This window comes from Pinus tabuliformis, chromosome 5_2, assembly GCF_031772625.1.
Source record: "Pinus tabuliformis cultivar Carrire ecotype Pingquan chromosome 5_2, CPIR1, whole genome shotgun sequence".
Lineage (NCBI taxonomy): Eukaryota > Viridiplantae > Streptophyta > Pinopsida > Pinales > Pinaceae > Pinus > Pinus tabuliformis.
Genome location: NC_142306.1, coordinates 443,711,251 through 443,726,839, shown reverse-complemented (window position 1 = coordinate 443,726,839; position 15,589 = coordinate 443,711,251). Strand labels below are relative to the sequence as shown.

The 15,589-nt window shown below is 32.9% G+C and overlaps 1 protein-coding gene across 4 annotated transcripts; it reads left to right on the top strand.

The window, feature by feature from the left end:
- Window positions 1–2,045: 2,045 nt before the first annotated feature.
- Window positions 2,046–5,501, top strand: LOC149159576 (uncharacterized). Of its 4 annotated transcripts, none has more exons than XR_016261750.1 (3): window positions 2,046–2,423; window positions 2,929–5,085; window positions 5,198–5,501. XR_016261750.1 is itself a non-coding variant. In XM_089436514.1 (3 exons), the coding sequence occupies exon 2, from the start codon at window positions 2,954–2,956 to the stop codon at window positions 4,931–4,933; it is 1,980 nt and encodes a 659-aa protein (XP_089292640.1). In that variant the 5' UTR covers window positions 2,046–2,423; window positions 2,934–2,953; the 3' UTR covers window positions 4,934–4,980; window positions 5,198–5,501. The 4 variants fall into 4 exon arrangements, 2 of the variants coding, with proteins under 2 accessions (XP_089292640.1, XP_089292639.1); XM_089436514.1 differs by having other exon boundaries at window positions 2,934–4,980; XR_016261749.1 differs by having other exon boundaries at window positions 2,047–2,423; window positions 2,934–5,085.
- The last annotated feature ends 10,088 nt before the right edge of the window (window positions 5,502–15,589 follow it).

Sequence of the window (15,589 nt, the reverse complement as noted above, 5' to 3'; positions counted from 1 at the left end):
TTAATAATTAAAGTATATTGTAAGTTGATATTTAAGGAAACACATAATTTACTAAAAGTTAAAATATTTCAAAGTACATGTATGAGAATCTTTATTCAAGGAAATATCTATTTTTTCAATTAAATCTAAATAAAAAAATACATTTAATTTAAGGCATAATCTAACTTATAAACGAAATGTCTTTTTCTGAGACCAATTTTTTGATTAATTTAATCAAAATCCCATAAGGATTTTTTAAAACTTGAGTTTAAATTGTTTAATCGGTTCTATAGACTATTTTAAATCTGCTGGAGGTTAAAAATTTCCTTCACGTATAATTCAGTGCCCTAGAGATTTTTAAGGTGCTGAATCCATTTATAAATTTAAAAATATATTTTAAACAACAAAAAAATCTTAAAATTATATTGTCAAATTTTTATTTATAAATTTAAAATCTAAATTTAAAAATATAAAATATACTTTAACTAAAAAATAGTTAAAACCGCATTACAATTGTACTATCTATTATAATTGGACCCTTCAATACAATATAAATTTTACATCATGGCAAATATTTGCGTTATCAATCGGGCGAAACTGTTGTGGAGATTTTTCGTAACGGAAAAAACATGATCATCGTCTTTTACAAGTTATAACCCTTCATTAAAAAAATGTTAAAAGAGTAATAGTTTCTATATAAAAATTTATAAAATTTACATAAATGATATGATATTATAATTATATTTTATTAAAAAAATATTTAAAAATAGTTTATTTATAGTGTAATTTTTTTGTGTAGTAGAATTTGATGGAAAATTTGAGGTAAATTCTTGATTTGTGCTATTTAAACTGGTTTTTAGACATTTTATATATAAATTCAACACACTGAAAAATCCCTAAAGTGAGATTATCCATTAAATTTATGATTTCAATAAATTCCTTAAAAAAAAACAAAAAACACTTACTTGTGATTTTAATAAATTCCTTAAAAAACAAAAAACACTTGGTAAAAAAACTTCCAAAAATTTTAGATAAAAACAAAATAAACTTACCACAAAATATTTATTAAAAAATGAACCAACCACATTTTTTTTCAGAAAGAAAAGCAATATATTATATTGAGTCAATATATACATCATGTTCTGTGATAACAGAAAGAAGATCTCCTGACATTGGTGACCACTGTTGAAAACAGATATGACAAATATGACAAATAGCTGATAGACACCGTATGTTACTCTAAAAGTTTTTTGATTTGGTTTTGGTAATTTTTTCATAGCATTATTAATTTTAAGGTGTGTGTTTTTTTGTTTTTGTTTTTCACTAAATATTTTTTAAAGATTAATTTGTTAGTTGGTGAACATTATCTTCATCCGAATTATTATATATCACGTCTCTAATTCTTTAAAATAAATCAAATTACATCTTTTAATAGAGAAATTGGTCGTATGTCTCTTTACATTTTACGTAATGCAATTATTAATTCTTTAAATTAAGTTAAGTGACATTCCTTATTTGAGAAATTACTAACCATATAGGATTTTAAAAAGATGATCTTTATTTAAATGGTCAAAACAGTTTCAAAATAAAAATATTATATAATTTTTGAATTAAATATTTTTAATTACTAGAATTTGATAATATAAAAGCCGAAAATTCCATGATTAAAATTTTAACAATTAGATCCTTGATTCTATTTAATATTAATGAAATCTTCCATCATCTCATATTTATAAAATTTAAAATTAAAATTATATTCTATTTTATTTTATGTTTTCATTAAATTATTCATAAAAACCAGAATAAATGGCTTACAACATTAAAATTTGGAAAAAAAAAAAAAAAAAAACCTTTAATAAAAAGCTGAAATGGAGATGTTACCAATCAAACTTGTACGATCATCTCATTACTGCTCACATCTTTAACCTTACCGATCAAACTTGTACAATCATCTCATTACTGCTCACATAGTTAATTGTGTTTATCATGTCACCCACTTTTTCTTTCGTTTTCTAATTTTAATATAAGTGTTCCTCCATTTGCAAACAAGTAACCCGTTGATCTTTGCCAAATGATTACTCAGCTATTGATCGAATAATATAATGCAGGATTGAATCACAGATATGATTTGGTTGAGAACAGAAGAATAATAATCGAGTAGTGTGGGGACAGAACATGTCCAGATGCCTGTCAGTGGCATTGTGGAAATATCTCAAAGTTGAAAAACAAACAAAAACCGTCAGCCAGCTTCCAAAACAACAGGGAAAAACAGTAGGTGGCACTGTTAGACAAGAAGTTTCAAAAGATTGGCTCAGTTGGAGCCATCTGTGAGAAGGAATTAAGCTCATTGTGGAGGGGTGGCTTTGAAAGAGGCTCCATGAATGATGCTGAACAAGGATCAGCAGCACTCTAAGGCTATTTCAGAGATGGGTTCCTCTACACAGGTCAGAAAATTGTTGGTTTTTCGTAAGTGTGCAACTTCTGTAATATGTTTGTGTGGTTAGAGTTAAATTATCTGTCTAATTAATTTTTGTTTTTGGGTTCTTAATTTTAGATGGTGTTTGTCTGTAGAGCATCAGAACTGAATGGCAGCCATGACTGCCCTAATTATTTTGTTTTTGGGTTCTTAATTTTATGTAGTATTGGTCTGTAGAGCAGCAGAATTGGATGGCATGGCAGCCGTGACTACCCGATAAATGTCTAGTGGGTTCACCAAGTCTAGATATGACTTTTGTTTCCTGTGAAATGTTTGACTTTCATACTAGTTAGGCTTGCTTGATATTTGATATTGGGTCAGGAAGTTTTTATGGGCTTTTGGCCTGTGCAGTACCAGAAGAAGGTATCAAATATGTATGATTGATATGTTCTTGTTAGGAAGTTTTAGTTTATAGAATTCCATAATTAATGCCAGGCATGTCTGCTTGACATTGTCTCGTTGTGTTTTTAAAGTACAGAAATAAGGAATTCAGCCTGTATGAAACAGAAAAATTACAGTCCTGTCAATTTTTCTTTCAATAAGTTGATCATGGAGAGTTCCCAAAATGGAGGAAGTGGCCAGATCCAGATAGAGGAATACAGATCCTCCGAAATATCCCCCAATTTAAACAAACAGACAATTGGGTCATTTTCTGGTATGTCTTCTCAGAAAGGACTCTTAGAAGGCAGTGGGCAGTTAGGAAGTGTAAAGGATAAAGCACAAGCACCGAAGAAGCATAAGAGATCATTTTTTAAATACTTCATTAAGCCTCCCAGAAGATCAGGGTTTCCGAAGCTAGGGTCGCCGGCTCTTCTTGTTTCGCCTTCCGCAACATTTCAAAGGATAGCCAATGAAAGAGACGTGATATCGCGATCTACGCCAACTCCAGCGCCGGCGAAGCCTTTTCGTGGTCTCAAGGATGGCGTTAAAGTCCCTTTTGTTGGGGAAATCAGGTGGGTATTTTTGAAGGAAGCAGTGAAAGAATGGCTGCGAAATCCGAAGAATTTGGCACTGTTAATATGGGGTATTGCCGTGGCAGTATCTGGAGCTATTCTTTTTTTGGTTCTGGTTGGCTTTCTTAACAGGGCCGTGCCTAAAAAGAGTGAGAGGGATGCCTGGTTTGAGGTCAATAATCAAATTCTAAATGCGCTTTTTACCATGATGTGCCTTTATCTACACCCACAGCGTTGTTATCATCTTTTACTTCTCATTAGATGGAAACCAGAGGACATTGTCAATCTTAGAAAGGTCTACTGTAAAAATGAGACTTACAAACCTCATGAGTGGGCACACATGATGGTAGTTGTGCTACTTCTGCAAATAAATTGTTTTGCGCAGTATGCGCTCTGTGGTCTGAATTGGGGCTATAAGAGATCACAGCGTCCGGCTATTGGAGTGGGTTTGTGCGTTTCTGTTGCAATAGGCGCCCCTGCTGCAGCTGGTCTTTATCTTATCCTGAGTCCTCTTGGGAAAGATTACGAAGCCGAAGGTGATTCGGAGACTACGGTTATAAGTATCACTGATGCAGATGCAGATGCAGATGTTACTAGGATAGATGATAACTCTGTGAAAAACAAATCTACATACGCGCGGCTTGAGAAGAAATACTCTCTTCTTAGAAGAGGTAGTAAAAGAATGGAACCTAAACCAGAATGGCAGGGAGGTCTATTTGACTGCTGGAGTGATCCTTCTGTTGCATTTTTTTCAACATTTTGTGGGTTCTGTGTTTTTGGGTGGAATATGGATAGACTGGGGTTTGGGAACATGTATGTGCACATAGTGACCTTCATTTTGTTGTGCATGGCCCCTTATTGGATCTTCACCTTGGCTGCTGTCAATATTGATAATGAGAATATTCGGGAAGGTCTTGGTATCACTGGGATCATTCTTTGCGTGTTTGGGCTTCTGTACGGTGGGTTTTGGAGGATTCAGATGCGGAAGAGGTTTGGCTTACCTGGAAATGGCTGCTGTTGTGGGCAGCCTAATGTGACAGATCTAATGCAGTGGCTTTTCTGCGGTGTTTGTTCTCTCTGTCAGGAGGTTCGCACTGGAAATTTCTATGAGGTCTGTGAGGATAAACTCTATTCTAAAAAATATCTTGGCCAAGATTCACAAGACCTGAGAGATGCTTCACCGAGTTTGGCTCCGTTGGGTCATGAACCAGGATCACCAGCTTTGAATTCACCCTCTTGGGTCAAATCAGACATGTCACCAAATTTGAATGGTCAAGCTTCAGTTGCGCCAGTTTTGAGTCCAATGCATTATTCCATTGAAAACTCTCTTCCTCCACAGGGTATGCCCCTTGTGCGGGAAGGGTCGACATTTCCTTTGTCTAACTTTCTTTCAGCGGAAACTCATATTACGATTTCTCCAGAGTCAGAATCAGAGGATGCACATAACGTAGCGGCTCAAACAGAAAATCTAAAGAGGGACGGCTATCCAATGAATGCACCCATTCCCCAGAGCCTGGAAAAATAAGAACAGGGCATTAACGCAATCATACTCCTATGGTTGATGGCTGGAAGGTTAGATTGAATTACCCTGGAAACTTGTCCAGTATTAAGATGCATCTAGACATGGACTTGTCCTGTAGCTTTCTGCAGTGCCCATTGTTACAGTTTACACTTCAGGTTTGGTTGATTCTTTTCTTTATTTGATACAGTGGTTAGATAGAAATGTTCATTGGCATTGTTCTTTAGTCCATGAAACCTTACCTTACTTAGAAGGGGTTGATTGGTGCAGGAACAACATTTCGAGCTTTACAGATCATCCATCCGTCTTTTATGTTGCTCCACGGACTGTAAAAGTAAGAACTATGAGATAAGAGCAGTCAACAGTTCCTCACTGATGTATATTTGCCTGCAAATACGCAGAATATGAGATTCTGATTTTTAACTGTGTTGATGCAATTTAATTTTGCTTTCTCATCTAAATTATCTGACTGAATCCTCTGTAGTGAGTTAGTAATATATTTTGGGACAAATTGCATTACCTGTACTGAACCAGATTCTAACATGGAATATTGCCCGTGTATGGTTTGCATTTATGTTCTGTACATTCAAATTTACATGATTTATGGTTCTATGGACAAACCTGGATAGTTCTTTCTAATTCTTGATCACTATGTGGATCCAATACATTGAACTTGGAGCATTGCTGACAAATGAAGAGGATTTTAAATGAAAAATTATGCCTTCATCTGATCTACTACCTAAGATTTATTTTATTTACTTGTTCTAGGGTTAATTAGGGTTTATTTAGAGAAAATTCATACATTTTTAGGATTAATTGTTTTGGATATTATTGTCCTAGGTTAGGGTTTGTTTCCAATTAATTGGGAAAGCAAAAGCGTCATTTTACTTGCATTTACCAGCCTTAGTTTAGTGCTAACGTCTGGGGTTTATGGTGCTGATATATGCCTTCTAACCATAGAAAATTTGTTGTGATTTATTCTCTTACTCATTATTGTGGTCCTCATTTTACACTTTTTTATCATAGGTTCCAGGGCTAGTTTTATTGCTGTTATAAATTATTGTATTGCTTTAATTTCTGATCTAAAGAGCTAGTTCATGACAGCCAAGTGTAATTTCTAGACAAGGATGAGCTGGTCTGGTGATTCTCTACCCCAGACTCCGTTTCAATGCAATGCAATGTTTGTTAACAGATCGGCCTGATGGAATCTAATGGCAGTGGAAACCACTTTGGAAAATCAAGTCCCCACTAAAAGCATGAAGCAAGGATCTTCATGTGGCTGGCCATATAGAACAAGGCCCTACTCTGTGTAAGTACTGATGTTCCTTATACAAGCTGGATGAGGAAGCTATAGGAGATCATCTTGCCCATATTCTTCCCGTGTGGGCTGGAATGGATAGCATGATATGGGTAGGAGGTGCTGGGCAAGGCGAAACTAAAGCAGCAAGTTTTACACAGTGGCAGTAGAAGCCAGATTTAAAAGAGTTCAAAGCTTTACTCTTGATATTCTCATTGGGAATTTGGTTTGCAAGGAACGTTGACGCTTTTGAAGGGAGATTCATCCCACCTTTCCAGTGTGCATCCCAGCACAGATTTATATTTGCTAGTTATATAACTCTTCCCAAAGCAATGCCTGAGAGGCAGCCTTTTCACGATTTTGACGGAGCAAGCCAAGGATCTCCTCCCAAATATAAAGCAAGTGGCATAATTTTCTTTTAAATGACACCCACTTTTTCAGGGTCAAGGCCAGATTGGGAGAGGAATTTGACAGTTATGCTGAGCTCCTTGCTTTGAAATTGCTTATTAATATACGTTGTAAAAAGGGGTTCAAGCGTCAGATTTTTGGTGGTAATAAATTGGATAAGGGTGAATTTACGGTGGGGAAATGGTCTTAATTGGTGGGGAAATGGTGTTAATTCTGATTTTTGATGAGTTAAAAGGTCGATTTCTGACTCCATTTCTTTTTTCATCATGCCTACAGAGAACTCAACTCTGAAATTGATCTCTGGTGACTCACATGGTGGTAATAATTTGGATGAAGGATGAATTTAGAATGGGGAACTCAACTCTGAAATTGATCTCTGGTGACTCACATGGTGGTAATAATTTGGATGAAGGATGAATTTAGAATGGGGATCTGGTCTGAATTCAATCTCTGGTGACTCAATTGATGGTAATAATTTGGATGAAGGGTGAATTTAGAATGGGGAAGTTAAAAGGTCAATTTCTGTTTTTAACTCCATTTCCTTTTTAACAAATCATGTTTACGGAAAACTCAACTCTGAAACTGATGTCTTTCTAAAGCAGAACTACAGATTTTCGTAGCTGGTCTGTTTTAGAAATTAAGGATGGGCAAGCTATTTCAAAATGCATCCTTTCAGTCTTGTAACTCACAGTAGCTAGAAGTCGCTTCCAAATTGGTCCTTATCCTCTGTTATATATACTCGTGGTCAAAAGCTCCTGATATTATTTAATGGCTCATGTTTGACAGCTTACCTTTGTTACAAGATGAATGCCATATGCCGGGAGAGTTGTCATTTCTCTTTTTCAAAAAGTATCCTTTTCTTTGGATGTTATATCATGGGGATGTTAATGTGATTTTGATGAGATTTTTGAACCTGTTTTGAGAATTTGTGATTTCTGTGACCAATATTAGGATCACACTGTAGGCTCTCTTTGGACAGATCTTGAGCCTACTCAGGGACATAAAATTATAGCAGGGAATGCAGGGAATACTCTTGAAATGCTTTGTGCATATGCAGAAAGTATTGTGTATATGCAGAAAGTAAAGCTAAGCTATTTTAACATTTGACCATTTATTCATGGAGCAGATTTACTAATTAATAGTTGGTCCTTATTAAGGAACTTCAATGAGCTTCAATGAGGATGACACGCCTTCCATCTCTCACTACACTGTTAATGCCCACTTTGGCCTAGGAGATAATATTTCACCACATTTCTAACTTCATAGGGCAAGGAAAAAATTACATCTCTTCTTTCCTAAGAGCTTAAACCCAATGCCTGGTTGCATGATATTGTTCATGCTACTGATGATCTCCATAATCATTTGACAATCTTTTTGTCCAAAATGATATTGTTCACGCTACCTACCGATAATTTCCATAATCATTTGACAATCTTATTGTCCAAAATCATTTCTTTGTTGAATCATTTCTTTGTTGAAGGCGCAAGATAAGATTCATATATTTTCTTGATTTTCCAAATATTTTAAAAATGATCAAAAGATATATATTTTAAAATCAAATTTGATTTTCTAAATATTTTGAAAATATCAGAAAATTTTTGATGGGAAATCTTTTTCTTTACAATGAATTTAATGCACAGACACAGACAGACAAATATGATGTCTTTACAAATGAATCTCATCTCTTTTATTATAAATAGGATTCTCTTTTATTGTAAATAGGATTTTTTATTATAAATAAGAGATTCTCTTTTATTATAAATAGGATTCTCTTTTATTGTAAATAGGATTTTATCTCTTTTATTATAAATAGGATTCTCTTTTATTGTAAATAGGATTTTTTATTATAAATAAGAGATTCTCTTTTATTATAAATAGGATTCTCTTTTATTGTAAATAGGATTTTTTATTATAAATAAGATAGGTCTTTATAAGTGAATCTTATCTCTTTTTATTTTATTATAAATAGGAGAATATGAAAATATTTTTTTTTTATTATAAATGAATTTAATGCAAAGACAAATATGATGTCTATACAAATGAATCTGATTTATTTTATTTTCTATTTTTTTATTTTAATCTTATTTATTTTATTTTCTATTTTTTTTTTCCTTCGTTGGTGAAGGAATAAGACAAGATTCATATTTTTTTTGATTTTCTAAATATTTTAAAAATATCAAAATATATATATTTTTTGTTTTCTAAATATTTTAAAAAGATGGAAAGTAAAATTTTGATTTTTTAAATATTTTGAAAATATCAAATGGAAAATCTTTTTCTTTATCATAAATTTAATCCAAAGACAAATATGATGTTTATCTTTTTCTTTATCATAAATTTAATCCAAAGACAAATATGATGTTTATACAAATGAATCTCCATCTCTTTTATTATAAATAGGAGTCTTTTATTATAAATAGGAGAATAGGAGACAAAGCCACATGATGTAACCTATCAGTTGGTCAATTTAGTCATAATAAATAAAGTAATAATAAATGCTTATTAGAGTTTTAACATAGTACTCATTTTTTAAAAATGTTTTGTCTTTAAAGTTTGTAATTGAGATTGTGTCTTCAACTTAATCATAATAAATAAAGTAATAATAAATTCTTATTAGAGTTTTAATATAGTTCTCATTTTTGAAAAATGTTTTGCCTTTAAAGTTTGTAATTGAGATTATGTTTTCATGAACCCTTCATTTTTTTCCATTTAGCATTTTTTTCCATTTAGCTTTTTCAAAATGCATGTTCTTCCACTGATTTTAGCTTTTCAAAAGGCATGTTCTTCCACTTGATTAAGTACTCGATAATGGTTCTATTCTAAAGTGATATAGAATGATTTTAACTTTTCAAAAGGCATGTTCTTCCACTTGATTAAGTACTCGATAATGGTTCTATTCTAAAGAGTGATATAGAATGATTTTAACTTTTCAAAAGGCATGTTCTTCCACTTGATTAAGTACTCGATAATGGTTCTATTCTAAAGTGATATAGAACGCTGATCTATAACTTTTTCTAATCCAAGATCAATTTTCATTCTTTATACAATTTTAGAAGTTTTGTTTGCACTAGCATAATTTATCTCAAAATCTTTTTTTAGACAATATACATCTTATGAATGTGGGAACACAAATCTAACTGATATGCCACTTGTCCAATCCTATGAATAATCTTGTAGATTTCCATTAAATTTTTTAGCTATGTTTTTTTTTTCTTTTTTTTGCTTGAATATAGATTGTTTGTAAGGTTGTAGTCTCAAAAATACCCAATCAATTTTCTCAAATTGTTCTTCATTTACATGTTGATTTGCTTCTTGTTTTGCGCTATTTGAAGGTTTTACTTGAGAATTGTTAAAGTTTCTAGTCTTTTCTATTTGTAACTCTATTGGATATACTTTGGTCTTATCTTGCAAAAAGTATGAGATACTAGGAGATGTATATCCATAAATGACCTCAAATGGGGACATTTTAGTAGATGTATGATAGGTAGAATTATATGACCATTCTGCCAAAAGTAACAACTTCATCCATTGAGTTTTCTTATCTAAATCATAACATCGTAGATAACTCTCTAAACATGTGTTAACTATTTTTATTTGACCCTTTGTTTGTGAATAAAACTTTGAACTGATATCTAGTGTTATTCCACTCATTTTTCCTAATCCTTTTAAAAAGTTAATGAATTTTGGGTCTCTTTCACTTACTATTACGTTCGGAAAACCATGAAGTTTATGAACTTCTTTCATGAACAATTTTGTTGCTTGGCTTGTTATATATGTACTTTGAATTCCAAAAATGTGCATATGTTGTGAGTCTATCAACAAGCACAAAAATGACGCCCTTGCCTTGAAATTTTGGTAACCTTGAGATGAAGTCTATTGATATCTCTTCCATCTTTGATTAAGTATGTGTAATGGCAAAAGTAGCCTTGGAAATTTCATTGTCTCCCCTTTATTTTTTTGGAAAACTTGACAGTTTTTTACAAGTTTTTGAATATCTTTCTTTATTCATTAAAAAAAAATGATCTTTTGATATGTTTTAAGAAAACTTGCATGTCCTGTATCTTGGATCGAAGAGTCATGTAATTCTCTTAATATTTGTTGCCTCAACTATGATTAAGGGTATAAAAACATTCTACCCTTGTATACTAAAGTATATCTCCCCTCCACTCATAATGCTCCATATAGTTCATCCCTTCATCCATTGTGTTTTTTGTTTAGTACTGTTGTCAATTTGCCATTTATGGTGAGCTTTTGCTAGCCACTTATGGATAGAATGTGTATTAGAATATGAACTTGAGGTTTCTTTTATTTTATAAAGAACATTTGCTACTACTTTGTCCTTCCATTTTTTGTAGATTATTTCAAAATCAAACCCTTGTGCTTTTGCTACTCTTCTAATGACAATATTTGCTCCAAAAAGTACTTTAGGATATCATGGTTTGTCTTGACTTTAATGTTCTCCTAATGAGACACTGTCATCATTTTTTATTGCATGTAAAATTGCTTCTATTTCTACTACACGTTGATTTCACCAAGTCTTTTCCCTTGAATTGTTTGCTTTCAAAAACCAATAGTCTTCCTTTTGTGTCAATATTTATCTAATTTCTTGTTCTGATGCATCATGTTTTTTTGTGAGTGTTTTACAAAATAGGCATTGCCAATACTGGTATAGAAGACATGCGCTTGATTTTAAAGTAAGATACCACTATATCAAAATAAGAAAAGAAACCATTCCAAAAATAACTTTTAGAACACAAATAGTACTATGAGTTCTTGGTCATGCCTTTAGGGTTGACTAATGCTTCTACTTTTCGAAGCCTTATGATCAAATTTTTTGACCCCATCTTGAAAAAATTGTGTTGGTTTTCTTTGATGATATACTTATCTATAGAAAATAATAGGAAGACCACATTAACCATGTGGAGAAAGTTCTACAAATTCTTGAGAACAATTAAATGTATGTAAAAATATCCAAATGTCCTTGTGGGAAACAAGAACTAGAGTATTTGGGTCATATTGTTTCAAAGGAAGGAGTTAAAGTGGATCCTCAAAAGATCCAATCCATTACAAAATGACATTTTCTCAAGAACATCAAGAGGATTTTTGGGACTTGAAAGATATTATTAAAAATTTGTTAAAAATTATGCACACATTACAAACCCACTCACATCTCTCTTGAAGAACAAAAAAATTTGTATGGAATGATAAGACTGCTTTGACATTCCATTTAACTTTCATAAAATAAAGCTTAACCACAACTCCCTTGCTACCCTTTCTATTTTATGATAGTTGATGGCTTGAGAAGGTTTGGATTTTAACTCTTTGCCATTCATATTGTATTCCTCTCAATTCAATCTCATGAATAATTCATTGTAGTTTGTAGAAATTTTACCTAATGTTCACAACCATTGAATCCATAGAACATCTACACCTCCAATGGGAATGGCATACATTGGGCTTTCCAAATTATATTCTCCCATACTTAGTTTAATGTGGTGGCATTTTTCCCATGCTTAATAGCTTGGATATACCAAGCTATTGAGACACTTTGCTAATATTTTATCAATGAAGTGATAGTTACTTCCTCAGTGAATAAGCGCCATGACCTTTTGCTTCTTAATGTAACTTACAATCTTCAAGGTTTGAGGTGATGACAAACTTGCCAATGCATGCATAGATATTTCACACATGGATAAATCAATATTGTGCACAATTTCAACTTCTATGTATGCTTTTTTAAGTTGACAAGTTCTTTTTAATTTCATTGTGTAGATGTTTCCATTTTCTCTCTATCATTAGTTTTCAAGGTGAACACTTTTGTTTCTTGGCATTTATGCTCTTTTGATCCTTTGTTGTTACAATCAAATGCTATACATTTTGCTCTTATTTCCTTTATTCTCTTCTGTGATATTCAAGTAGGTTGAGTTAGGGTTGTCTTATGAATTCAAACAATATTTTCTCATGCATATGGTCCACCACTAGACTTGTTTGTAGCGTTATTCTTGGCTTGAATATGACTATTCAATTGCATAGCTTCCATAATATTTTCACGATGTTATAGGAAAAGCTCATGTTTAATGTCTTATTTTAATCCAGCCATGTAAGCTTCCAACAAATGTTCATCACTTATGTTATCCATCCTTGTGGCCAATACTCAAAATTTTGAATTTTAATTTTCAATATCACCTAAGTACTTGATTCTTGTCAATTGACTGAAGTAGTCTTGTTCCCAAACATTTCCATATTGTGCTTCTAAGTCTATTGTAAATAAAACCAAAGTATAAGAATAAAAATAAGGCTTTCTTTTAACTACCCATTTAGACCATTGATAGCGTTATATTTCAAAATTCGAAGTTGTTATGTGAATCGTTTGTTTATCATCTATAATATTATGCAGTTCAAAAATATTTATTTATTTGTTTCACCTAGGTAAAGATATTTGTTCCTTCAAACTTATTTAATTCAACCTCGAGAAAGTTCATACTGTTTGGAGACAATCCATAAGTAACTCCACTATTTAGAGTTAAATCTTTCTGACAAATGCTTATTTTAGAAACTTTAACAACATGGATATTACCTTTATTTTCATGAATCACTTCAAATATTATCAATTCTAGGGAGCCTTTCATATAGGGCTTGTATGATCTTATGTTCCAATTTTCCATCTTTTTCTCCATTTCCTTATTTTCATCCATCTTTTGTTTCAATCATTCCACCATTTTTTTTTTGTTTTTTTGTTTTCGTTTTTTCCATATCCTATTTAATTGATTCTTGTATTTGTGAAAATTCAACCTTTCTTAATAGAGTGTCAATTATTTTCTTAATTTGAATATCTAAATTGAATACTTGATGTTGAATGTCTTCTATTTCTTCATGAGTCATGATTGAGTTTTCTAGAAGTTTAATTGGTGAAGTAACTCTTGGGTGTTTCTTTGGAGCCATGTGAGAAAAATAATGCTCCTCTTTTATCTCTTTATCACAACTATGGTGAACTCACTGGAGAAAGTTATTGGTTCTAAGGAAAAGGAGTGTTAGGTGCTCTAGTTGTTTGATATACATGTGGGGTTCAATAGTAGTGCTTGGCTCAATCGTGCCCTTAGTTGTACTACTCAACTACCTAGGCACTAAAGATTGGCCTCACCAAACATTGTTTTCAATGTACTATAACAACTAGGTGTTGAAAATTGCAACAAGAAATTCTCAATTTGATTTTTCCTTGATCAAATTGATAAAATTTAAATTTTCACATCAACAAACAACTTGAATGATGTTAACTTGTGTGACATGGCTTGTGTCACCCAGTTTACTCAGTAAATTCGAGTTGGAGGAGTTAGAGTTCAATTTTGCATGTGTGATTGCTGATTTGTAACAATCAAAGCCAATTATTTCATTTCCAGTTAAACTAGTTCCAACTGTTGGAGGAAGGGTCAAGTTAAGTGGTGGGACTTCAGTCAAACTTAATGATCATCCAGTAACTGATCAATCATCCCAAAATAGCTAGTGCATTAAGAGAATTCGAGTTACCTAGTTGAGGTGGGGATTCCAAGGCAGTGTAACATCGTTAGTAGACTAGTCTTGAGTGTACAGGTGTTGCATGCGGTCAAATAATCAGCCTAAGGAATTGCACAATTTAATTAGAGGAATTTCCTAAATAATAGGGGTTAATTCCTCAAGGAACAACACAAGGAAGTATGAGCTCAAGACGAGGCAAAATTTAACCTAGTTTGGGTCAGAGGCTTTCAATGAGGAAAGAAATAAATTGTGCACTTGCAGGGTGAGATCAGTTGCGCAAAGAAATTGTTATACATCTCTATTCATTTGATTAATGCAAGCAAGCATTGGGTTTTTTAGCAAATTTATTTCCCCAAATAAAAATACTTGTTGCATGTGTGTTATTTCTTCTTGCATGTTTGAGGTTTTTGTTATAAATTTTGAATTAATGTCCTCAAAGCAGTAGAGTAGGTTTGTGTCTTGTGATTTTGATTAAAAATTCATGAGTAATTGCAAATATACAACCTAATTTCTACATGGTATCAAAGCAGGATTCACATTAAAACAAAAAATTCGAAGTCGTTTCTCAGAGGTTCGAATTTGAAGATCAGTGGACTAAGGCTAGAGTATACCTTGGAAGGCACCTCAAATTTTGTTGCATGGAAGGATCACATGGAGACAATATTGAATGACAATGGATAGCTAGAATACTTCAAGATAGATGTTGCAAAACCTCAAGCATTTGATATCCAGAACCTTGCTCAGTGGAAGAAAGATGTAGCCAAGGTGAGGAGAATAATCTTGGAGGGAGTACGTGATCATATTTTCTCAAATCTCCATGGAAAAGAAACTTCATTCACAAAGTGGAAAGCATTGAGAAAATTGTTTGAGAATAGTAGTGACCATAGGAAGTTGGCACTCAAGGATAAACCTCAAAGTATCAAGATGCAGAAGAATGACACAATTCTGCAATATCCGAGCAAGTTTACACAAGGTCATGATGAACTTGGTGGGCTTGGTGTTAATGTCCCTAAAGAAGACTTGGTAATCCTAACCCTTTTGGGCCTTCCCAAGAGCTGACATAATTATCAAGATTCGGTGAACGAGAAGGAGAAGCTACCAAATTGGGAGTGCTTATTGTCCGATTTGGTACAAGAGGAAATAAGGTGGAATACTAGAGATGGGGCCTCATCCAAGGGTGGCGATGAAGAAAAAATTGCAATGGATAGAAAGGAAAAGAAGGGAAAAGGGAAGAAATCCCACTCCAAACCAGAATTCAGTCAAGGGGACAAGAAGAAAGATTTGTCAAAAATTAAATGCTTCAATTTTCTTGAATTCGGTCACTATGCCATAAAGTGTCCACACAATAAGGAAATAAAACAAGACCTTAGGAGGAGTAGTAGGTGAAGCTTTGGCTTCACAGTTCAAGCTTGAATTTACCCTCATTGCATGCATGGCCAGTACAG